General features: G+C 36.9%; 1 protein-coding gene across 1 annotated transcript in view; it reads left to right on the top strand.

The window, feature by feature from the left end:
- The first annotated feature begins 545 nt into the window (after positions 1-545).
- URI1 (URI1 prefoldin like chaperone) overlaps positions 546-26938 on the top strand; it is a 39423-nt gene continuing 13030 nt past the window's right edge. Inside the window, exons 1-4 of the mRNA XM_088536511.1 lie at positions 546-632; positions 10707-10741; positions 14979-15057; positions 17241-17376. Coding sequence (XP_088392637.1) covers positions 561-632; positions 10707-10741; positions 14979-15057; positions 17241-17376 — 322 coding nt within the window. The 5' untranslated portion in view covers positions 546-560. The remainder of the gene's footprint in view (positions 633-10706; positions 10742-14978; positions 15058-17240; positions 17377-26938) is intronic.

Raw genomic sequence — 26938 nt, 5'->3', positions numbered from 1 at the left:
GGCAGCCCGAGGGTGCCGCTGTGTCCCCGCGCGGCCGCAGCTCGGCACCCCGCTGAGGACGGGGCGGGCGGCCGGGCTGGGGAGCGCAGCGAGGCCCGCCGCCGGCCAGGCCCCTCGGTTCAGCCGCGGGCTTAAAGCCCGAGCGGAGTCAATGGCGGCTGCGGCCCGGCCCCTTCCGCGCCGCTCGCCACGCGGCTCCCGCCCCCGCGTGCCCAGGGGAGCCGGGGGCGCTGCGCGGGCCGCGGCGGCGGCGCGCGGGGGGGCTGGGCTGCGGCGGGGGGAGCGCCGCCTCCCGCGGCTGCCGGCGGGGCCTGCGGCGGCGGCGCCGCTACCCAGAGTGCAGCAGGCAGCGACGGCGGCTGCTCCGGCCCGGCCCGGCCCAGGCGGCGGCGCAGAATGCGAGAGTGAGATGCTTCCCCCGGCAGCGGCGCCCCGGGCCCAGGCGGCGGCGGCCCCCGCGTGGATGCGGCTCTGGAGCCGGCGCTTCGCCCGCCACAAACATTTCTATAGGACTCACTCGCCCTGCTGAGCGCGGCGGCCCGGCCGCTCGCCCTGCCCTCATGGCGGCCCCCGGCGGCGCCGCGCCGCTCAGCGCCGCGCTCGTGGGCCGCCTGCGCCAGGAGCACGAGCAGGTAACGGCCCCGCGGGGGGCGCGGGCCGGGGCGGCGGGGCCTGCGCGCGGCCCGCGGGCGCGTGACGACGCTGACGTCACGCGCGGCCCTGGCGGCCCCGCGCGGGGCGGCCCTTGGTGGCCGCGGCCTAGCGGCGGGCCCCGGGGCCGCCCTGGCCCTGTCCCGCTGGCGGCAGCACGTGGGCAAAGGGCGGCCGGAGGTGCGAAGCGACCACTGCCCGTTGCGGCCTTGGGCTCTGCTGCCGCTTCTCGTCGCAGCCGTGCTGCCAAAGCGCCGTTAGAAAAGCCCATGTCAGAGCGATGCTTGGGGTGAAAGTTTCGAGGCGGCCCGTGCGCGGCCTCGGCCCCGCTGCGGCCTTGGCACCCTGCCACGTGCGCGCTCGCCGCAGCCTGCCGGGTGCTGTTGCAGCCCAGGAGGTGTAGCGGCTCTGCGCCCAGCTGCGTTTCCAACATGCCTTTTCTGTCCCCCTTAATTTTCTTTGTTGTATTTTTACTCGGAGGTGAAATTAGGTGTAGTTATAATACCCAGTCCTGCAGCCAGGCCTGTGTGAGAGACTGGTGCCAGTGAATTGATTGAGCTCCTGGGCCGTCTTGAAAAGTTAGTTCTTTGGAAATGAGCTACTTATGACTTGTCTTCACAAAATGGATTTAAAAATAACAGTGGCTTTGGAAAAGCCAAGCTATCAAGTGTCTTCTGTAAAAGAAGATTTTGGAAACAGATTCTGTGTTTGGCTGTGCTATGAAATTCGAGATCCTTCTTTCTACAGGTTATATTCATGGTCTATCATGAGCAGGCCCTGGCAGGTTAGATATTTTAGTTAACATTATAATTACATGTGTCTTCCATTATGGAATTCGCGGTGCTAATTGATACATCATTGGCACAAGTAGCTATTCGCCCACCGTGTGCAAGCTTTTCCATTTTCTGTTCATTTTCCTTGAACAGGTAAACATTTTAATGCTGTTTGGTAGACGTGCTTAGGAGCTCCCCATTTATAAAGTAAAACTTCCCACTGTCATCACAGCATACTGCTTTGTCAACTGTTGCTTCCTTAAGCATAAGGAAACTGAGTGTGTTTAGAGTGTAAATTAACATGGCCTGTCTGGAATATTGAGTACAGAAAGGTGCCTGCCAATGACTAGCATCCTGGATGATTGCTAAAAAGTCTGCCTGAGCAGGTGAGCATTAATGTGGATGAGCAGTAAGAGGATCTGGTGGAATAATCTCTGCAGTCTGTTCTGTATGGGCAGTAACCTGTTACACTAGCAATAGCAACCTGCCAGCTTTGACTCCTTCACTTAGTTTTCCAAGTGGTAGAATTTGGTGAAGAGTTGTATCTCTGGTACATTGTGGTCAGCTGAGCCTAATGTGGATTTCTGCCATAACCACATAGAATCATTACCATTTCATGGTAAGACCCCTCTCTAAGTAGGAATCTTCTTAAACAGATCTGATTCAATGGAAAAAGGCCCAGGAGACCATTAGTTAAGCCTCTGTTAGGTTGGTGTAGCAACATTATATTTTATCATAGGGAAACTTTACATAATTTCTGCAGATTGTCTAAAAAAAATTGAACACTTCAGCTTCAATATGAAATTACACTAAAGAACTACAAATCTTGGTTACAATGGAGTGTCGTGATGAAGATATAGTAGATGCTCTCGCTATGCAATATATAATTGGATTACAACAGTATTTTCAGTTATGAAAATATTGTGTTTTAAGATGGAGGAGGCCTTTTCATTTCAGCTGCCTCTTTTTGAACATTCATATTTTTCTCACAAAACTACTGAGGTTGAAGGTACACATTTCAATCTCAGCACAAGAGAAGGAGAGTTAGTTATTTGGTATGTTGGTAAGCTGGTAATCACCAGTATGAGCATCATGGCAAATCGTAAAGTTGTTTAGTTGGAGCTCTATCTGTATGTGCTGCGATTAAAGCAGGTGCATGCATTTCTTTTAATTAATGTGATACTGTTCTATCTCAGTCATGTTTAATTAAATAAATAGAAACCCATTTATTCCCATTAGTCTGAAGGCAACCTTTAGTGTAGCAGTGAAATGCATCTGCAGAATTAAAGGTAATGTTTGAGTCCTAGTTGGTTGTTTTAACATCCAGGCTGTTGTACAACCATACTTGAGCCATGGGTTTGAGTTTCCAAGTGCTAAAGAGCTGCCCTGACAGAGGCTTCCTTTCTGTTTAAAAATATTAAAAGAACCTTTCTCTCTTTAATCTGATTCAAGCTGCAGCTTGCAGGTTTAGGACCCCTGGTGAAAAGTAATTTTAATTTTTGTTTAGGACTGCTTGCCTGTTGGACAGATTTCATCTTGTTAATTTGTAGTGATAGTAAGACCAAACTGTTAAAAGCAATTTTCAGTAGTCCCACTAAAGGCACTTTGTATAAAAACACGACGTAGAATGTGTATCTTGGGGATAAATTATAAAGGAGTATCTTGTAATTTTCATGATAAAGACCATCATTGGAAGTGCTGTGGCTGCGTAAAGTTTTGGATATTTCTGCAAAAAGAATATAATGTATGTATCATGGATTACTTGCAAAAGCAATATATGTTAACTGAAAATATTGTGTTAAATCTATTGTAAGTTAGTAGAGGAATTATAAAATGAATATTGCAAGAGGTGGATTCTCATAAAATAGAACCTGAATTTAAACATAATATTTTATAAATGTTTATTCCTACAATAAAAAAGATTGGGATTGCTATCTGGCAGGAGGTTGACCAGTCAGGGCTGTATGGTTTGGTAAGAGCTTTGTAGACGGTGAATTTACAGTGGGCTGATCTGTTCTATAGCTTCTGAGCAATGCAATGAAGAGAAACGTAATGGGAGACATTACAGACCTGATTAGACCCAGGAGACACTTGTGCAGTGCAAACCTAGGCGTGGAGAATCTAAAAGACTCCAGATTCCAGTGTTATTTGTCCAAACAGTTCTAGATTGTGGGGATATTGCACTGCCCCCTCCTTTTTTTAATAAAATTACAACAAGGCAGTATCTGTCTTGTTACTTATCATGAAAACAAACTACAATTAGGCTTAATGCAGCTATTATTGTATTATTGGCCATTATGTACTATGGCATATTCTTAATTTTTATGAATTTAATTGGTGAAGGCTTTGTGATCTTTAATTTTAAAATGGTTTTCAAGGTCCTGAGAACTTTAAATTTTTTAGCAATTAAACGACTTTAGACACTCGAAGGGTTTTTGGGGAAACAAAATACAGAGTCCTAAACCTACATTTTTATTCTGTTTTCTCATCTTCCTTTATGAAGTAGTCCAGTGGCCGTCTGCTTCTGTGTTAGTCTTTGTCAAGTAATACCCACGTTATGAACTTCCTTGACAGTTCTCAAAAAGTTACAGTGAGAAAAGAAATAAAAAAACACATTGGTGCTGCATAGGGTCTCACACGTTTCACATGGGTGCTGGAGCTGCTGAAACTGCTGGCCAGGAGGGCTCACAGGGTGATTTCCAGGGCAGCGTCTCTCCATGGATCATACTCTCCTTTCGGCCCACGTACAAGTTAATAGACCCTAAAGGAAAAGTGTGAGATGCTGGTGCAGGACTTCACTTGCCACAGTTTGAGGAAAGTTAATATAGTGTCTGAACCTTTGCTTGATGCACTCTTTTAAAAAGGTCTGTGAACAATTAACACTTCAGAAATTTGTAAATCCAATCCACCCTATCCAGTGGTTTTCTTTGTGTTAGTGGATTCCAAAAATATTTTCTAATGTGCTGCTCTCAAGTGAAAGGACCCATTCAGTCTTTATCTGGAAGATTGAAGCTCTCAAATGTCAGAGTTTTTTCCAGTGTTAATTGATCACCTCTCACTTTTTCAGTCAGTGTCCTGTTGGGAAGCAGTATTTGTCTATGATCTTAGTAATATGAATTAAATACCCATCAGTTTATAGAGTAACAAGAAGTATGAAATGCATTAACACGATGTAAATTGTATGGTAATGAACTGCTATGAAGTTGAGCGAGTTGCCTTTATGTTAAAGTGGGCAAGTCTGTATATGTTCTTGCCTCATCAGTAACTAAAATGTGTCTGTGTGGTTATAGCCACAAACGTCTTGCCAGGCAACTGTGAGGGGCTTGGACGGATGCGATGATGGAAGCGAGTGGAGGCAGGAGAAGGGGTTGGTGCCGAGGTTGCTCGGAGCTGCTGTTGGCTCTTGAAGCACAGCCTAGAGGTCCGTCCGTGCGGCAGGTGCCACAGCTCGTGGCCGTTTGGAGCTAGCTGGTGTAGGTGTTGCTGCCGGCGTAGTCATTTCAATACACACTACATCAAAGCCTGCAAAACCTGTGTGAGATGTCTGGTAAGTTCGGTCATGCTGGCCTAATATATTGCTGTCGTGGTATCTGAGCTCGCTTGTGTGGTACAGCCAGATGAATGTATTCACCTGAAGTAGGTAAAATGAGTTCCTTAGCTCTGCCTTAAAATGAGGTCACATACTATGGACACCCGCTTGTTACCAGTGAAAAACAGGACCTTGCTGCAATTGGTTCCTCCCTTCCACTAGTTTTGTTGATCAGAGCTAATTAAACTCACGAATTTACCAGAAAAAATCCTGGTTTTTCTCTCTTTCCACCCCCCCCCCCTTTTTTTTTCTTTGGTTTTGTGGTTTGAAATGGCTCTTGGATGGATCAGACAAACAGCAAAAGTGATGTTGGGAGATTGTGGCTGAGAGCAAGGAAAGAAGGTGCTGTGTTACATAATGTGACATTACTTGTCTCACTATTAAAGGGATCTTTCAAAATCTGTGACTCCTCAAGTGGAATTCTTGAGCTCACAAAAATTTGAGTTAAAAGTCAGCTCTAATACACTGAAACCCAATCATAATATATGATTTTTTTTTTGTAGAAAACTGAGGTCTGTTTTGTTTGGACAATTATTACAAAAATACTAGATCTCCATCTCCAAATCTCTGTTTGCTGTAGAGAGAAGTTAAAAATGTGATTATATTTTCAAGTAGGAAGATTTTTTTTTTCTTTTAGAAAAATGCTGCCCGTGATTTGATTCCTCTTGGTCTTCATTTTCCTTCAGTGTTGTTTCCAAACACACTTCTAACAACAACAAAAAAATCCACCCAAAAGGATATTTACGTAAATAATTTGGTGATATATAGTGTTTTTTTCATTAATATAGTTTAATAAATGAATATGAGAGCTAAGAAATGCTTGCTTTCTTTTTCCTTAGATCACATAGTACGTCAATGAAAATTCATCTTAAATGTTGTTTTTTGGTTTCTGTTTCTGGCAAGTGACAGATAACACCCTCGTTGCCGAGAGAATGAAATATCTGATTAGTGGTTAGTGTTCTTCTGTAATGTCAAATGAAGTGGTGAGCCAGTTATCAGTAAACTTAGTTTTTGGGTGCAACAGAGAAATCTCATGCATACTAGCAGAATGGCCTAGTGGATCTTGATCCTGCAAATGTTTGTAGATGGAGATCAATTGGAGTAAACACTTGCATGTGCAAAGTTAAGCAATTAAACTCTGGAGAGTTGGAGTCATCCTAATTAGGTCTGTATTGGAAATTAGCTTGGTTTTATCATGAACCTTGTAAACATGGATCTGCATTTCAGAAAACTGGCATATGTTTTTATTGTAGTTGTTGGAAGGTTCTGAACAACAGAACCAAGGTCAAAGCTGAAAACTGTGCAGTCCCAAATGGCAGAGACAGTATCCTGAAGGCAAATCATGGGTTTTAGACTTTATTAGACCCTTGCTTTAATTACCGCCTCATTACTTGCTCTGCTTCCACAAAAAGTATTCCATACTGTCATTTTTCCCTAAGTAACTGGAAATGTGATTGAAAGGGATGTTTAAAGTGAGACTAATTCAAGATTAAATAGTCACAAATTATATTATTGCTACATGTAAACAAATTACTTGCATATCTGATTTTATTCAGATTACTTTTCAAGTGGTAAATAATGCTTTATCACTTATATAGTGCTCTTACATCTTTAGAGTGCTTTTCTCACATTAATTAATCATCATTAAACACTCTGAGGTGGGTAGGTTAATACTATTATCCCCATTTTGCAGATGAAGAAATGTAGACTGAGAGGTTGTGATTTGCTCAAGGCCATATAGAAGAAATAGTCAGAGTGGGGATTAGATCTGTGTCCCTGGTTTCTAGTTTCAAAAGATCATCCAGATTGTGAGTTTTGAAGCAAATTATAGGAGTGTACATGAAGAAATGTCGCAAGCTTGCCTTGTCGAAGGCTAGTTAGCAATTTGTTTAAAAGGAAGCTTTGGATTTTTTTTTTTCCAAATCTACTTTCTTATTTTCACCTATTCAAATTAACTTTCATCCTAAAAATAAGTTTCTATTTCTTGCCTCTTGAACATAGCTGTGTGCGATTCAAGTGCAACAGATTTAGCTTTGGAACCCTAACCTGTCTACATGTGACTCCAGTACCAGCTTTGTTTATAAATTTTCGCAAGCTGAGACATAAATGAAGTTCTGACTTAGCAGCTATTTAGACTATATAAGAAATTGATAAGAGTTACCTTCATGACATGCTTAAAAACACGACCTTTGCAGGCAGTACAGCTGCTTAGTGGAGACATGCATGGACATTTGCTATACTTTGGAGAACTACCTAAATAGAATTAAGTAGTTTTGTGTCTGGAGCAAAAGAGAGCAGAAATGTTTGTGTGCCTGAATGATCAGAAACGCCACAGAGCACTATATGGAGCTGTTGGCTATGGGGCACATGCAGAAGCAACAGGTCAGAAGAAAACAAAGCGTGAGAAGTGCTGTGCTTGGCCAGGGTGGGACGGTACCGGGAGCAGGTACATGGGAATCATGGCTCTGAAATGGACCCTTCCTGCTCTGCTTTTTTTGTGTTTTAATATTTAATACATTTAAAACTGCTTTTAAATAGCTCAGAATGAGAGCAGAACCCCTTACTTGGAATGTTTGTTGTTTAATCAAGAAGGACTTAGTTTTAAGTTAAAAGCACACCAAAATGCAGTCTTTTAGCACTTGGAAAGGAAATTCCCGGGGTGATGCCCCCTTGTGGCTCCCCTCAAAGATAAGGAGCCTTAAGGGAATTAAAACCTGCCGTTTTAGTAAACCTTGGAGCAGGCTGCAGGCTTTGTGGTCCAGCTGGGTTTTAGCAAGCATTCTGAAACTGGGTACCTTTCTGTGAAATCGGAATCTTGAGAAATGTTAGTTTTTAACAAATTGCTATTAGAGAAAAGGAGGGAAATGGGATATTTGCCCATTTGTTTTCTTTTAAGGCTATGGAATGTATTTCGCACCAGTGGATCCTGTTTGGATAACGGGACCCATGATTAGCTAATGCTAACTCGTTGCGAGAGTAGTTTAATAGCTATTTTAGCATGCAAATAAACTACTGCTAACCTTGTTCATTCACAAATTCATATACTGCTATGCCTAGAAGGGGAGAATCCGTAATTTATTGATATCACTTCTACTATAGTGTCGTAGAAGTAATGCATTTGGTGGTGGTGCTGGACAGCTGTCCAGGCAAATTAAACTTCAATGAACAGGTAATTTGTTTTATTTAGGCTTAAAGGAGTTTTCCTTCTTTAATTGTAGCTCTAAATATAAATTATGTATGGAAGATGGACTAATCATTTTCTTTATGTTTGATTAAAGGCAAAGAATCAAATATTTGTTCATATATTTATCTATTTGTTTCTTTGCCCTGATAAAATCATTTTTTTCCAAACACTGGGCCTGACCTAATAAGGGATATACGCATAAATGATCTGCTGTTCTTCAATATTTATTCTTTCTTTCTTCATTTTTTTTAATTTTAATAAGAGTTTTATGTGGGCAGCTAATTGAGTTCAGTCTAAGAAGTGTAAGCTGAGACATTTTTAAGATGGTGCATTTTAGCCCTCCCTAGAAGGTCTCATTTTATCCTTGCCGTGAAAGGAAAAGGTTTCTTACTGGTTCCACCCTATAGTATCCCTTCAAGAGAGATTATATCAAAGAAGAAGAATTAAATTAAAATTGATTGGTGCTATTGATTTTTTTTTTTTTTTAAGGGGATAAAGGGTGATGGAAATAGCATATGCCTATATACTGTTTTACTGATGGACTACTTTTTAAAAACATAAAAAGCATATGTGCTCAATTTACATATTTACTAATTAAAAAAAGCTTCCTGGAAACATTAAGTAGACTATCTTCCGTAACCTTTAACATTGTAGCTAATGGATATAGCCTGAAAATTTTCATAGAAGGTCCTCTAAATAATGTAAATGATTATGAATATGTAACTAGTTAATATGCAGCTATGAAAGGATTATCATGTAGAGGTTAATGAACATGCTGCTCTTATGGTTTGCAGGGCTTTTCTTTTTGTGCTTTTAGCTCACTTCATGCATGGAGAGTCATGTATTGGGAATGGAAAGCTTCCTGTCTTCTTTTTTCCATCTTCGTCTTTAATAGGGCAATTAAACTGGAACTTTCTTAAAGGATTTCATAAACATTTTTGTGCACTTAATTATGTTACGTGCTTTGCAATCACTACCAAATCTGAAAGAATGAAATACATTGATAGAATATTCTGTTGTTGTAGTTGGTGTTCTCCTCCATTGTATGTTAACGTTGCTCTGAAACATTGCTACTCTGTATGATTTATACTTCGTAGGGAAACTTTACTCTTAAAATGTGCCTAATATTAATAGTTTGAATTAGATTTCTGAATTTATATCCTGTAGAAGTCTGTGTATCTACTCCGAACCTTAAAAATAGTTAGCTTGCACATTAGGGAAAATACAGGAATTTGATTTATAGGAGTTTAAAGCAAATGATAAATTTGAACTTGGCTTAAGCGGAACAAGCTACCTGGCCAAATTTCCTGATGGATTATGAAATAGTGCAGCCACAAATGCAGAACTGATCCTTTTTCTTTAAGTACTTAGCTCTGTTTAAAGAATTATTAGCTCACAAAGTACTCCCATTTTTTTTTTCTGCTCCTGTATGAGTAAATGTACAGGATCTAGAATCTGTTCTGCAGTAGCTGCACATATGCTAACTAAGAAAAAAATTGTCTTTCATTCTGTTATTTAAGAAGAATATATGCTCCAGTGATTTCAGTGAGACTTGAATGTATGTTATTGTTTTCTCTACAACTTTGCTCATTAATTGCTTTCAATGGTTAGCATTATTTTGGCTTATAGGAAAAACAAAATTTGAAAAAAAAAAAAAAAAACCTGAAGAATACTTACATTGACGAATTAGGCAAATTTCTCATAGGCTCATTGTGCTTAATGTAATTGAATGACATTTTTTCTGTTATATTTTTGTAACTGTTTAGAGAGCCACGTAATTATAGCAGAGAAGGTTACAGGTTTCAACATTTTGCCCGTTTGCTATCCAAACAGTCTAAAAAAATAGAGTTAAAGAATATAATTTTAGCAATGTACCTTATTTTGCAAGTTATTTTTGATGTTTTGGGAGAAATAAATCAAAAGTCCTTTTTTCCTCCACCCAGAAATAAGAGAAGAAGGCAACAGCCTATACTGGCATCAAATGTCCTTGCATTTAAACACTGCAAAATTCATCTGTGATTTTTCAGAATAAAGCTGCTAGTGGAAACATTTGTAGATGTGTTGATAAAGGAAAAATGTTTTGGGTGCTCTTGGGGTCCTTTTGTTTTTGTTTCTCTAATGAATGCATATGAATGTTACACTGATGTCTTGTTATAATTTATATTGTTGTCTTATTCTGTAAGCATATAACACTGAAAATAGATCTGCAGATTGCAGAAAATACTACTTATCTTGTATCGTGTGTCACCTAATAGTTATGGAGCAGGTATTGTACCAAAATATGAACTGAAAAACTGTAATTTGTTCTGTGGTTATCAGTCTGCATTAGTGTGTGATAAAGTGTGCAGCTTAAGAACTACCATTCACATGCCTTTGTACTGACAAATAAAAATGTATATAGAGACACCACCAAATCTGTAAAGCTACTGTTCTAGTTGGTGATGCATTGACATTGCAGCTGTGTGCTTAGCCTTGTTTTTTCATGAGTAGTTATCTGTTTTAATGACAGGTGGTCACTAGCTGCCAAGAAAAAATCCAGCACTGGTAAGTGAAACATGTTTGATTACATGCTTAAAATACTAATGAGTAACCTACTTATATTTTAGTAAAGTTACTGTGCTATTATTTATTCTAAGGTTAGCCAAATTCTACCAGCATGTTTAGTGGCTTATAGTCGGAGATAGCTCAGAATTCTTGCAGTTTGCTCCCTCTAAAGAATATATGTTTTTCACTGATTCTGTTCCTTTAAATACCCCAAACCTTAGTGTTTATACTCTTTTATATACCCTTATTTGTTATTTTTCCCTAAGTAACCTTCTGGGATGAATGCTTATTTTGCCTGATTGGTGAAAAGGTATTCCCACTGTGGAAATAATTATTTTTACTTGTTTTCTCTTTAACTGTGAGCAGGTAGGAAATTTTTTGCCTTTTTTTTTTTTTTTTCTCATACATGTACTAAAATATATCCTCTCCATCCTGCCTGCCCCTCTCTCCCCCCAAGTTTATAACCTTAGTGTATAAAGCTTAGAAATAAATGACTTGTTTTGTAAAAAAAAAAAATTATCTCTGGGTACTTTTTTTTCTGTTGGTGATCTATAGTTAATAGAAAACATGCTTAGTAAATAATGATTTTGTATGGCATCTGAAGAAAATGTACATTTAATGGTGAATGAAATCTTACATTATGAGTTACTGTGAGATATAACAGTTGATCTTACAGATATCAAATTACAATATATCCATGCTGTGTTTACCATGATTTTAGTGAGAGAACAACAGGAGCTGTCTTGATTATTGTCTGCAGGGTTATTGCAGAATCACAGCAACTGCCCCTTTAGTGGTGAGATTAAACCTTCGGTTATACACCATCAAGCATATAATATTTTAAATTTATTTTAAGAGGCTTTTTCTTCATGCCTGAAAGATCTCCAAGCAAATAATTTATATTTAGTGTGTATCAAATGTTTTTAGTTTAAATGCATATAGGCTGCAAGCACTGGATAAGAGGAAAAAAATTTAGGCAATCTATACACATCATCATATTAAATTCTGACTATTGGCTTGCAAAAAATAATCTAAAACTAATATGTTTCATTTATGTTTAAAATTCAGAGACTGCATTAATTTTCAATAAGGGAAATATTATTGAAGTGCCTACTGGTGCTGCTGTAGTTAAGTCAGTCAGAATTTCCATAATATACATACTTTTTCAGGAGTTTATGCAGTGTCCATACTAATTTAGAATAGTGTGATATTCTGCATGTACATTTTTTTTACTAAGATACTATTTTTCAGAAATAAGCTAATTGATAGAAAACTTTAAAAATTCAAGCAAATTTTTAAAATTGTAAAAAGGGAAACTGATGTAACTGTTTTCATTTCCTTTTATAGAAAATGCTGAGATTTGTAGAATGAGGTGGGGGGTAGGCTATGGAAAGATGAAATGAAATTACCTATGAAATTAATGAAAATAAATAAAAAAACATTAATTTCTTTTTTTTTTTGAAAATTTCAATCTCAGTGGTCCAGTTTAGGATGTTTGCATTTTCAGAAATTCACATAGTAGAAATTCGATCAGCAAAAGGCAATAGTTCCACAGGGGGGTGAAATGTTTGCCAGCCCTTTCCATTCTGCGCCCATGGAAGGGTGGATAACCATATAAGAAGGTCTGCTCCCAAAGATTACCAGAGTAGAAAATGTGATGAATTGGGGCAATAGAATCCTTCCGTATTTGAAGCAAGTGATTTCTGCTGTACCCTAATCAGATTATTCAGTAGCGGGCAGCAGTTGGACCTTAACGACACTATCTTTCTCTCAGATAAATGAAGAAATCTTATAAATGCAGAGTGACTTCCAGCCATGAAATGACGAGATCTTTTAATACTGCTTCAAATGGAGGGAACACCCTTATTTTTCATACTGATCTTTGCCTATGGAGACTTCCCTTTGTAACTGATCCATGAAAAAAACCCTTCAGTATGGAGTCTTTGTCAATATTTTATTTTTTACATTTCTGTTATGCGAGACTGTTTTCACTTATGACTACATTTCTGGTTGGTCCAAAATCAGCAAGTTTGATCTCATGCTGCATATCTGCCTGTTTATTCTTCATTTAAAATAAAAAGTTTTCAAATGCATAACCATTTATCACAGAAGCAACAAAATAAAGACAATAACCTTTCAAACTTTCATAATCTTTGAGGTTCTCTATAGTTTGCAGAATTACTTCTTAAATGCATGAAATTTATAAAATATGGTGTCTTTACTGAATTTTTAGTTTTGGTTTTGCTAAATTTGATACTCGACCAAAAAAAAAAAAAAAAAAAAAAAAAAAAAAAGGACAAAAGAAAAGTCCTCAGTTTTCTTTCTGTTAAAGGATCATTTAAAGTCCTCTAGTTAGCTTATTAACCAAAAGGCAAAGGCAGCCATAAAGGCCTTCTCTTTCTAACGAAAGCCTCTGCGTGTTGTCTAAGGTTTGTTCAGACAGATTTCCCTCCCTTGTATGGCAAGCAAGTGGGATTAGTTCAATAAGCTGACATTTATTTGCTTTCAGGGACATACAGGGGCAGATGAGGGATCTTCAGGCAGTTCTCTCAAGGAATGTTATTCCAAGAAATCTAGTTAGGAAGAGTGAAAGAATTCACACTTCTACATGTCTTTTATGCTGCTTTTTAAAAATTTCCTTCTCTCTCAAATCAACATTTCTTTTGAAGTGTAGCAAGTTAATATGGCAACAACACTGCCCATTTCTCTGAAAATACAGATCTCTGTGAGGCAAAGGCTGAATTTTGTGTTACTATGAAGTAATTAATACTTGCAATTTACAACAAATTGTCATATTACTTTCCCTCCAAGAATCTCAATGAATTTTGTACTATTCATGAGCTTAGCGTTCGTTTTTCAAGGTAGCGAGTAATATTTTCACTCTCTTGTGGTCAATGCGTAGGAAAGCTTGCGCAAAATGGTTGGAGAAACTGAGTAACAACAATAAAACCAAAAAAGAAGCAAGCATCTTTTGTAACCTGATGATATAGAATACAGTTTTAGTGTTCAGGACAAATTCAGTAGCTTAAAATATGAAATGCTACAGGCTTATTGCAGTGTAATTACAGCAAAGTTCCACCGTGGGTGACACAAAACATTGAGGGTATCACACAATATTTCATAGTGAGTGCTGAAGAATGTTTCACTTTATTAATCTGAGAAGAAGATTTAAGAAAATCAGTGATAATATTTTGAGTTGTCTTGTCAACTATGACGTTCACTTTGCAACAAATTTATACATTGCTTTTCTGAATTATCCTCACAAAATCTGTGATTTGCATCCTGAGTCACCACTCTTCAGTGTGTTGCTCTGTGCTATCAGTTGCCTTCTATTCCCGAATTTAGTACCATATATAGTATATGCACTACTTTGAAGTGCGACTAAACATGGTTGAATTTGATGTTTGTATACCTGATACTTCCTTTAGAAGGTGATTTTTGCCAGTCTTCAAAATGACAGTTGTCCATGACTTCCTGCATCAGAATGAATATTTCAAAGAAGGATTTTTCAAAAAGGAGTACAATTATTTCTTTTAAACAAAGAGAAAAATCCCGGTAGCAATTAAAATGCCTTACCTTGCAAAGCTCCCTGAAGAATCAGGTATCTACCATGGGCATAATTTGGCATTTCTGTCCTCTATAGCAACACGTAGCATACAACCCTTTGTAGAAGGCAACAGCAGAACGGATGTTCCACATCTGTGTTGCTTGTCCGTGTTTCAAGAGGGTGCAGAATCTTAGTGCTCAATGATCTTTCAGGAATGTTGACTGTTAATAAGACAAAGTTTATATGAAAATCACAATGTCAGCCCAAATGAAATACGAATGTTTTGTGAAAAAGAACACTGTGAAGAATTGGCCTCTTCTAAAGTATAAACTGATTTTCAGTTATTCTTCTAAGTACTGATGGTGGTATAATTGTTGAATTTGAGCATAAAATGAGATATGCCAAAGCCCAGTGAATGAACTGGTTCTTTCTTTGCACCGTACAAAGTTCAAATTCAGATGTGAATGTCTAATGTAAAATAATAGTGTGGCTATTAATATAATAATACACATTATTATAAAAAGATTTGTAGCTTTTATATTGGCCATCCCCAAAGTTTTCTAGAAACAAGTTACTAATCTGTCATAAATCTATATGCTTATGAATAAAATAGTTTGTTGAATTACTAGCAGAAAGAGATTAGCCATTTGCTTCAGATATGAAATTGAGTCAACTTGATTTTGTCAACAGGAAGAAGGTGGAGAGCGATTACGAGGCTCTTCAAGAACGACTCACTACATTGCCTGATAAACTTTCTTACGATATCATGGTATGTATAACGTAATGCAGTTCATTCAGGAGAATAGGCTAAAAGTTTTAGTGTCTTAAGTTGCTGCACCAGCAATGGGGTGTTGTTCATATATATTACCATATATTACTTAATAATGTTACGTTTATGATGATAATAGTTAAACCTTTGCTTCTGTTTCTTTCTCATTTCTCCATTGTAAATTTTAGCGTTATTGACAACTGAAAACTCGTGACATAAATGCTAACACAAACCCTGACATTTTCGATATGTAAATCTATTGTATAGAAAACTGTAATTATGACTGAATTATGGTACTAAGTCATTTCCTGAGAAGAAAGTGGCCATAGCGTTTTCTGATTCATGGAAAGAAACCCTAGAACAATGATTTTTTACTTTTTTTTTTAAAAAAAGGTGCCACTAATTTTTGTTTCATACTGACATAGCAATCTTTGTTCTTTGAATCTTTGGTAGCAACTACACAGCTCCCTGTTTAGACTTCACCTGGTTGACATATACTTGTGAGAATACTGGTCGGATAAACTGGCTTCTCTGTTTTGACTCTTTTTTAAATGTCCAATTCAAAATATATCTTTGCAAGCCGAGGAAGTTACAATGTAAATAACTGAATGGCTAACTTAAATGCAAAGTGCTTAACAGCTTACACACGGGCAACCTGATCCTGGGTACTCTTGAGTTATTACTAAAGCAGCATTGGAGTGCACTTCTTATCATGTTGTTAAAGAGATTGTTCCCCTTACTAGTGCTAATGGCTCAGGTCAAGGTTCTATATGTAATCCTGTGATCATTTTTATATGCATGGCCATATGATGTAAAGCAAAATGATCAGTTTTTTTCAAAGCGTAGAAGAAAATACTTTTTTTTTTAGTAATAGATATTGCTCATTCTTAGTTAAAGCAGCAATGTCAATTCACATCTGTTACTTTAAATGTATATAAATAGTTTCTTTTCTGTTAGCCAAATATTTTCATATGTTTTTAATTTTGCTTTCACCATTTTGGGGGAAGAGTGAACAGGCAAATGATTCAGCCTGATACTTGAAAACCTGAGTCAGGAAGAGTACATGTGCTGGAAAGAAGAAATTCTGCATAGGTCTTACCTTAAGATCCTGCTTAGTATAGAATTGTTCCGAATATAGGTACCCTTCTGGATACAGGAGTTAGAGAAAATCCCATTCCGAGAAATCACAGCTGCTGAGCTAAATGCTCTGTCTCAGTAAAAATGAGATGAGAAAGTAGTTTGCTATCCCAAGGAAATGAGAAAGGCATCAAAGGAATAAAGTAGGAGCAGATATGTTTAGACCAAGATAGATCTCTCTTTATCATAAGAAAGAGGAATTGGATCTGGCTCTGGTTCTTAGCTTTTTTTCTTCCCTCCAGTGGGGGAAGACCTGACTTCTCTGAAGGTGGAGGGTAAAGGCGGCCAGGTGGTAGTAGATCCAAATCAGTGCAAAAGTTGAGGGGATGTTGGTATGTAAAGCATGAGGGAGATCAGAGCGAGGTTGGTCTTAAGGGATAGCTGGAGGAGGTGCATGTAGTTGGTAGAACATTGCTTGAAGATTGCGAGCTTCAGATGGGTGAAAAGTAAGAGTAAGAGTAGGTACTTCGTATGATCCTGCTGTTTCTTGCACATAGCCCCATAAATTTGAACTGAGGTTTCTATGTATTGTTAACAAGACAGATAATGAAAAAAAACAACTGACCTTTGAGCTGACTGTACCTCTAAAATGTTTCTAAAGTTTTAGCAAAACTGGAAACATGTATATTCTGTGTATATGGGGAATAAGTATATTCTGTGTATTTTACGGGGAAATGAGTATATTCTGTGTATAATAAATATTTAACTTACCTAAAGAAATTACAGTATTTTACTTTATGAAGGCTTACATGTTAGGATAAGCCGAGTTTCTTTTCCATGTGAACATTCAGTGATACGGTAGTTTAATACTGTAAAGCAAGTTTTTCTGGTTAAATGCAACTTCTCTGATTTAATAAGTGCAGTACTAAAATCAAATGGATCTGATCCTTTCAATATTTGTGAATAATTAGTCATTAATAAAAGCATTGTAGAATTTTAATTTATTTAACTCAATATTTTACTTTTCTCTCTTAAGCAGACATGAATGTCTATCTACTTTTATTTTTGTTAGTGATTTTCAGCAGTTTTTTCTGTGCTTTTGACAGGTACCTTTTGGACCTCTTGCCTTCATGCCAGGAAAACTTGTCCACACCAATGAGGTTACTGTTCTCCTTGGGGACAACTGGTTTTCAAAATGCTCAGCTAAGCAGGCTATTGCCCTAGTTGAGCACAGAAAAAAACGTATGTATGATTTTTAGTGTAATTTAATAGTCAAAATTATTGTTTTTATGTTAATATGTTAGATTGGTAATATTTATGCTATTCTTTTTTGATGAGCTGGTTATCAGAAATATTTAGAAGTAGTATCAATGTAGCATGTTAAGGAATCTATCCGATTTTTCAAAAGCATCTTACCGAAGTATTTTGTTATTTTTGGTGTACCTAAGCCAACAAAATGCAGGTTTTGATGTTAGATTTAAGAATACAGAATCAGTCAAGATTTGTTCTAAACAAAAGCCATTCACTTTTGTTTTTTTTTAAAAAAATGCTGTATTCTTTTCCAGAAAGTGGACATCACATTGTACTTCGGCTCCTAATTTCCCTTTTTTTCCCTGTATTGTGCTCCCTTATCTTTTATTTCTTTGCTGTCTTGCCTTCTGTGGGTTTTTTGTTTGTTTTGTTTTTTTTTGTTTTCTTCTGTCAGTAGTAGGTTCCAGCTTTCTTATTCCTCTACCTGTGTTACTTGGGCTTTTTTCCCTGGCTCTCCTGGGCTTCCCACTCAGCTGTATTTTCACCTTGTGCCCTTGACATTCCTCTCTGTTTATATGGAGAGATCCACTTGATCTCCAGATCAAGGACCATTTGGTCAACCATTGCCATTTGGTTGCCAAATGGGCAACCATTTTTCTTGAGATAGCAAATTAGGATCAGAGAGAGAGATTGGCTGTTAACTTTTTGTTTCCAGTTCTGTTAACTTGCTACTGGCATCTTGTCATAGAAGAACCAGGAAAACCAGGCAACATTCTGTCAGCAAGCTTTTGTACATGGTGCATTTTGGAACTTAGAGTGATATAAGGGTCAGGGAAAGCACAGTAAAATGCAAAGTAAATAGGTACCTATTAGTATTTATTGTTAAATTTGGGTAAGCATTTGAATTTTTTTATTTGTGTGTGTACATGCGTGTGTGTAATTTAAAAATCTATAATCTGCATCATTTGCACAGCAGCTTTGCCTTGTTAGGTTACAACTAGCATAACTGTTTACATTGAATTTGTTACTAAGTTCAGTTATTCATGTTGCTACCTGTTGCAGAATACCTTAGAGGCTCTCCATGTTATTTTTTTTGCATCTCTATACAAGTGGTATATGTGTAAAAGTTTTCTCTAATAAAAATTCATTGGCTGTGTTACTTTAAAGTATTTCCTTTATGAAGAACATTACCAAAAGTGATTTGTATTTTATCTATTATATCTGTCTTAATCTGGTTCTCTTGGCATAGCTTAGCAATTTTCTTTCTTACTGAACTGAATCTACAATATTTATTGTGACTCTTGCAAGATCTGAGGTCCATATCTCTTTCCTTGATCATCTTATATATTTTTTTCAAGGCTTCAGAATATTTTTGTCACCATTACATTCAGTGAAATCATTTGACCTTTGCATAGTAGATGTTTGAACATTAAGTAGTCTGCTGGGAGACACACAGTAAATGCTGGATTCTTTTTCTTTATGATCTTTTAAATTGCATTTAAAATATGAACTCAGAAATACTCATTTCTTTTAAAGCAAAATAGTCACTGATGCCTGGATACAAACCCTCCATTCAGCTGGTGGTTCACTTCTCAGCTGTGTGATGGCTGCCAGTGGGAGGCTCCAAAGCACTGATATTAACTACAAACTTTTTATTTAATGATCGGACCACTGTCCGTTCTAGGTGATAAACACCATGTTAATATGTGTGATGCTGGAAAAAGTATGTGTTTGCTTTCTTGTTTGCTTGCCTTTTTTTTTTTTTTAACTGATACAATTTTCTCCTATAAACATAGATTTGACTTAAACTTTCAACTATTTTCACATTAAACAAAAGGAGAATCTTGGGCATTTTCTCTGTTCTAATTAAGAAAAAAGTTACATGCCTAAAAGATGGGTAAGCAATTGCTAAATAATGTGAATTGACCACTTCTGCCAGAAATGTGAAAGAAAGATATTTCCCAAGTATTAGCATAAAGTGGCACTGTAATTGTTTTAATAGACATGACTTCTGATTTCTCTGAGATTTCCTTTGTAGTGGCCTCATAATTTACTGGGTGACGTATGTTTAGCATTACCGTTACATTGACGCAACATGATTCAATTTTAGCACCTAATCTTCTTGTTTTGGGCATAAATTTCAGGAGTAGGTCATACTCCCTGGAAAAGAGGGCACGCTTACTTCAACGGATTACATTTTAAGCAGTCCTGAATATCCTGCGTGCTAGTCAGAAGGTCCGAACACAGCAAAGCTTTCTTAAGCATATGCTTAAGGCCAGTGCATGCTTAAAGGCTTTAATATATAGGAATTGGGGTCTAAAGAGCATAAGGAAAGATTCCTGATGAAATTGCTTGCTGTATGAAAATTGATAACTTTTGTTGATTTTTTTTGTGACCTACATATTTGATGAAATAAACCCTAAATAAAATACATTAATATTGAATAATTAGCTTATTTTTTCATATCATATCTGTTCAGATACTTGAAATGAACTTAAGTATAGCACTGATGTACTGATGAAACATTCTTTAGCAGAAATTAAGAGTTATGAGGAAATAAAAGACAAATTTTCTTTGCTTACCATCTTAAGTCTCATCATCCTGAGTATAGGAGAGTAGGAAAGCATGGAAAATCCAGCTGGTTCAGATTAGTGTTTAGGATTTAGTTTTTCTAGTGGGACTGGCTGTCAAGTAGAAAATGGTAGGAATATTTCTGATTTTTGTTTCTTACCTCATTCTGGGGAGATTCCTTTACTGTCTTGGACTAATTTGGCAGGGCTCTAGGCCTTGGGCAGCTGTGCTAAGTGTCATGGGCCTGTTTGAGGATGTCACAGACCTAGCAGTTTAACCAACATTTGCAGGAAAAGATCTTTGCAATTTGATTCCATATATGCATGATAGATGAATACAAGAATGGACAATATAAGCTTGCGTGCTTAAGTGGTAATAGGGGGTGCCAGTTTATTCATGCTTGCTCTTAACTTTTGATTTAAGTCTTGTATGTTGAGTGTAACAAGAAGAGTGTAGTATATAGAAAGGTTTTAAGTATTACTTAGTACTAATCATCGTTTTTGCCTTAGTAGATTTGTTAAATTTACTTTTTAAAGAAGAACAAGTGAAAAAATATTTATCACTGTGAAGCAGGGAAATGCTCAGTTACAGCAGATGAATTTCTTAGTGGAAATTTGCTTAATTGAAATGAGTAATTGGAGGATGATAATATGGAATTTTCAAGGTAAATGCACTTTAACTGACAGACCTATAGAAAGCACTCATTGTGAGATAAGTTGATGTTTGATAAAGTTTTGAGTTACTTGTAAAATTTTCAGCAGTGAGATTGTTGGAAATGCATTTGAGAAAATTTGGGACTCTTGTCAAATACTTCATTTTGATAAAATATCGATGTCTCCTTGTATAGTATTTGAGTTGCAGTAACTCTCATTTACTACGTGTTTCTATGATATAGCTAGATGTTTGGTTAGATTCAGAACTTAGAGTGATTAAATATATTTTTAATTATTTAAAATTTCTTACAATAATTCAGTTCTTTAAATAAGGTAATATAGATAAAGGGAAACACTTTACATGTGTTTGTGGGAATTTTTTTTTTAAATTAAAAAAAAAGAATAGTGAAGTAGATTAAAGGATACACATACCAAATTCTATTATAATAAAAGAAATTAGCTTTTTAAGTATGTCACAGTTTAGCACAACAATAATGCAATTGTATTTTTTTCTCTTACAATTATCTTGCTTAAGGTACTTCATAATATTTCTGTTCTCCTCAAGGCAAGACTGTATTGTTTCAGAATTCAAAGAGGGAATAAAGATTCTTTTTGTGAATATGGGATTATATCTTTTACGTGTTTGTGATGATATAAATTAAATTTTTTCTCTATATCAGTAATCGCATTAATTCTTTAAGATAGGAAATTTTTCATTACAATAGTCCCTGTGGTAGTTCCTATGGAAAGAAATTAAATAGATTTTTCTTGTAAATATTTGTGGATTAATTTGGTATGCTAGGTATTCCAAGTGTCTGAACACTTCAAGAGGTGAGAAATTAAAACATGCACACAAAACTAGGAGTGTTTTTATTGTGTTAAAAATTATCAGATAAAAAAATCCCACTTATAGGAGAATTGTTGAACTGTTTAGTAATTGTGTCTTCAATATATGTAAGAATACCCTTGCAGTGTCATGCTGCAAATGAATTCATGAAATGAAAATACTGATTACATTAACATACAGTATTGTGATAGTACCCAATTGTAAATTGCAGTATGTAACCTTTAATACAAATATTTGTGTCAATCAAAATTGACCGATAGCTGAGTATACAGGGTTTAAAAGATACCATTGTTTTTAGTAAATAAGATGATCCAAGCGGATGAGGGTGAGTTTGAATTTGTTCCTTATCAGCATTTCCAGAAAAAAGGATATTGTCTCCAAAATATATGAAAAGGAAGCTTTCCATTTCCTATCTGTGAACAAGTGAGGTCTTTAGAGGTTTTAATGTTTCATTCAAGAGTGAAAATAACTTCCTTCAGAATGTAAAGGACAACGCAAACTTGCCTACTCACTACTTCTGGAGAAAAGAACAAAAGATGCAGGTGACATTACAGAGAAATCTAGCTGTTGTTTTTCTTTTTTTTTTTTTTTTTAAAGTGTTTCTGCATGCTGAAGAATACTCTTTCACAGTACTCTTTTTTATTAAACATTTTTTTGCGATTATCACCTTTTTGGTTTGATAACCTCCATCACTTTCTTACTTACCCTTGTTAAGTTAGGAGCTGATTCCGTGAAGTGCTAAGTGCTCTAAATTTGCTCTGCAGTTCCCCAGAGATGTTTAGTTTCTCACATGACCACAGTCTAGGTATTTTAACCAGTCCACAGTAGAAAAGAGTAGGGAGAATAGACTCCTTTCTGTTATTTGCATTTGGTGATTCAGAGAAGTTCTTGCATGTATATAATTCTTACTGAGCGACAGATAAAGCTTGCCTAAATGCCATCCAGCTACATTTAGGAGCAATTTAACTGTTCTGATAGAATCCTAGCAGTCATTTGGAGTGTGAACCTAAAGGACAGATGTGACACATTTGCTTAGTATTTCTGTAATCAGATTATTTATATGATTTTTTATATTTTAAAATCCAAATGGCTTTGATTTCAATACCAACAAAATACAAACAAGATTCGAGGGAGGTTTGTGTAAAAACTACAAAACTGCTGTACAACTGCGTGAATTGTAGAGTTCTTCCTTTTAAAGGACTAGTGCAGTTACTGCTACAAAGTGGAAATGTTATCACAGTTACCGGACTTAAATCTATATATACAAAAAGCAATCTGGATTCTCTTTTGTATCTTAAAGCAAATGTATCCCTAGAAAATGGGCAGAATAACATAGAAAATAAAAGAGTATTTTGAAAAGCTCTTTAGAATTTTTTCTATAGAACTGCAAATCTTATTTCTTTCAAATAACATGTGGTAGCTTACTGGATACCATCTAAAAATACTTTGATGCAGATCAAATATATATTTGCTGAAATGCAGTTAAATTTCTCAGATGATTAATTTACTTATGTAGACCCCTAAAAGCACTTATTTTAGCATGCCGTAATTTGTTAATTGTATAGCACTTATTTTAGCATGCCGTAATTTGTTAATTGTATTTGTACCATAGTTCTGTCCTCTCCCAGGGATATACCTCCCATTCCCAAGAACTTGGACGTGGAATATGTGCATGGAAGTGTGTGGTAGTTTGTCTTCGTGCTCTGTAGTACTAAAAAGTTTTATTGCATGTATGCATCAACAGTATCATTTTTTTTTTTTTTTTTTTTTTGCTCATGGATCAGTTGTAATTCCTCGGGAACATTGCCGATGGAAAACTTTGCATGCAAAGTGCCATTCTGTGGAGCTGTTGTGTAACTTTCCTTCTACATCTGAAACGATATGGGGCAGCCCACATTTTCCATGGTGGGGAGTAAGAACCCATTCAATTTACTGTCTTCATGTTTGCAAATACTCGGTTTGCTCTCTGTAGGAATAGAGCTGCTCACAGCAGGTAGATGTTCCCTGGCATGTATAAACACTTGGTGTATATATAACTATCCTAAGGCTGGTCGCTGCTATGTGAGAAGCTGTGGAGGATGTCAAAGAGATCTTAACTCTAAGTCTCAAATTAAATGTAGAGTTCTCTGATATACATAATTTTAAATTATGTCCAGTCACCTATCCCCAGAGGAGTTTTTTAATCTTGTTTTCTTAGCTTTTTCTTCTTTATTACATTATATTTACAAAATATGCCCAAAGAATAACTGAACCAAGCAAGGCAGACCAAAATTCCGTTTCTCACTTTGTCCTGTTTCATAAAGTCTGACTTTTCAAAATAGATCAACCTGTTCTCACTATTCTTGTCTCACTATTTAAATCCCAGTGTAACACACAGTTTCCAGAAGTAACTAAAATAATATATGTGATTCCCCAAATCCTTACAGACAACACTCCAAGGACATTAATGTCAAACTCAGATAATTAAAATTTGTATCCAGCCAAGCTAATTAACCCATTAAAGCCAAAATGCATGCATGAGAATTTGTGTCAGTTTGGCATTAGTATGTTGTCACGTCTTGTAAAACCTGGCTTCACTGGACTTTATTTCAACAACATGAAGTGTGTTCCCCAATTATTTTCCTGTATCAGTGTATATGTGGAAAGCAGAGGGCTGATCCTTAAGAATGGCTAATCATGGTGTGAGGGAAGCCAGTCAAGCCCTTTCAGACTAATAAGGGAGATGGAAAAGAACGGTTTAAATACATAGAAATCTCACTGCATGCAAGTAGTTGAAGACTATCATGCAAAAGAAATCTGCATATATTGTTTTGATTCACATATATTTTTCTTGGTATCCTGGAAGTCAGTCCTAAAAATTCTAGCTTGTCTGTGGTGTTAAACTATCTTTCCGAGTGGTTTAACTAAGATGTAAATAGGAACTATTAGGGTTCACCTGAAAGCCATGTCAGAATTTCTAGGATTATTGAATGTGACAAAGTTGGACAACAGCCCCTGGTTCAATCCGTCTTAAAAGGCCATAAGAAGCTTAAACCACTGGGTTGCAAGAGGAGGAGACTACGAAGCCTCCATTACTTTAAGGATATTTCTGGGGTCTCATTTAATAGAAAGACTTGCAGATTTTAAAATGAATTGTTTCTCTTTAAATCCAGGAGATTTTAAAATTTGAAGAATCGTAATTGGTCGGATGCTTTGGGGATGTGCGTTGGCAAGCTTAAAACACAGTAAGGTGCACCTGCCTTTCAGTTAGTGCGTGAACCCAGTTCCAGGAGACCAAGGCCTCTAATGTAACTGATCGATCACAGAAAAGGCCCTCCTGGATGAGGAGGAAATTTCCTGTTTACCAGGGGATTCAGGAGGGAGCTGGTAGTTCAACCGTGGATCTAGGAGCTGGGAAATCTGTGATAATCCCAGCTGTCCTGCTGACATGCAGGGTGGCCTAGGGCAAATCACTTAAACTGTCTGTTTCTTCAGCTGTTAAATAGGAGAGAGTAATACTTACCTCCCTCAGAGGGGTATTGCGTAGATTAGTTAATGCTTGTGCAGAATTTTGAAATAAAAAGTGCCAAATAAATATTATTACATAACAGAACAAACTGTAATGTACTTTGGTCCAAAGAAAGAAAAAATTAAACCTGCCTTTCAAGAAAGCATGATCTGACTGATTGTTGAACAACATATAGATACAGAAGCAGTGGCTGAGAAACTAGTGGTGTTTAAGAAACAGCTGAGCATCACATTTACTATGAGTGTAAAATAAAAGCCCGAGGAAAATTGGTCTCAAGCTAGACATTTATGTATATTGAGACTACCTTCAAGAGCTTAAAGCACAGATGGGAGCGTTTTGTAGAAAAACTATTGCCACCTTTCTTTGATTTGGACTTTGGAGTGTATATTATACGCTGAAAAAAACGCTGTAGAACACCTAGGATAAGAATTAACTGAAAAATATAATCAGTGCTTATGAGAGGTCGCTGTTGCTATGTCTGTCAGAGGAATGTGAGGCTCTTAGAGTTTTGTAAGGACAGCAAGATCCTTAACTGATCCCATTCAGTTGGGCTTACCTAAAGAAGCTGGATATATGTTGGCACCGCTCTAGACTTTTTGTGAATAATACTTTATCCAGATGTGTGTAGTGGGGAACGCAAATGAATAGCATTTTTCAGGGGAGAATTTTAGGTGATTTCTCCAAAACTGTTTAACTAATTGATATAACTGAATGTGAGCTGTGATTTCTTGCTTCCTGTTGAATAGGGTGGGAGTTACTGGACTAGCCTTTTCCAAAACGTAATGTTCTTTCTGAACTATTTAATATGTTCTTATTTTTAAATAATTATCTTTGATACTTTGTGTAATAGAAATAGATGAATAAAGGATACAGTATTGAATCTCCTAATATTTGGATGAAAACAATCGAACAAACTTGATAATTGTGTCTTATTCTTGATGGTACTGTATGTAATCCCTTCTACGTGTGCAGAGGGGAAGGAGGGATCTGAAACAGTTCATGGAATTCTTTGAGTACATGAGTATTTTTTTTCTTTTGCAAGTAAAACTGCAGCCTTTTTTTCTGTACATAAATGAATTTTTCAGGGATTTTATGGTATTAGTATATTTTCTCGCATTCTTACCTGTAGGACTTATCATTGCATAAATGCAGTATCTGAAACAGTTGCAGCTGCAGTCCCTAAACAGAAAACTGCACGGGGAGTAGCTGTGTACATTTTTATTTTCTGTAAGTTTATGCTGTAGACTAGAGAACTATTTGGTACAGAACACTAATGTTAATAGATGAAAGGTGAGTAAAGAAAAGTGTAGGAATATTGAGAAAATACTGTGAAATTTTCTTCAAGCTTTTTTTTTTTGTGGTATTTTTTCCTCATTTCATGTTCCTGTCTGCAAAACAGGAATAGCAGAAGTCTGTACCCCACATATATACTGTAAAAAGAAAGTATATGTGACTGTTATTTGATGCATAGTATGGCTACATACTATTATAATCGCGGTCCTATAAGCACCATAAATAGAAACAAATGCTGCTGTGGTGGAAACCAGCTATATTTTTGAAGTGAATTACTCTTTAGACAGTTTGTTGGAATGTGGCTATGCTGTTCCCATGGGTAGAATCTTTTTGCCCCTTTGTAGTATTCTATGAGACATCTTATACTTGTATTGCGTTTATTAATGATTCTAAAAAGAATTTTAAAACAGCAAATCAGCCTATTTTTCCTGAAAAGCTTTCAGCTCCTTCAGGGTATACAGGACCAGTAGGTGCAAGGTCTTAGAGATCCCTCTGTTGAAACCAATTTATACAGTAAGTCTTCCTTTCTGAAAATTTGCATTTGTATTAGTTTTGAGTTGAACAAAGAGTGCAAGTCTATTAATATTATTAGTATAAGGCTTTAATTGTGCCCTCCTTCCCCCTGTTCTTAAGTTTTAGCAAAGCTGTGTTTCCTTTTCAGGCAGTTATGACCTTCTTCTT

The sequence above is a fragment of the Tinamus guttatus genome, unplaced genomic scaffold (genome assembly GCF_059628265.1).
Source record: "Tinamus guttatus ecotype Peru unplaced genomic scaffold, ASM5962826v1 Tinamus_guttatus_pri_ptg000674l, whole genome shotgun sequence".
Classification (NCBI taxonomy): Eukaryota; Metazoa; Chordata; class Aves; order Tinamiformes; family Tinamidae; genus Tinamus; species Tinamus guttatus.
The sequence above is the reverse complement of the archived record's forward strand: the minus strand, read 5'-3'. Positions and strand labels throughout refer to the sequence as shown.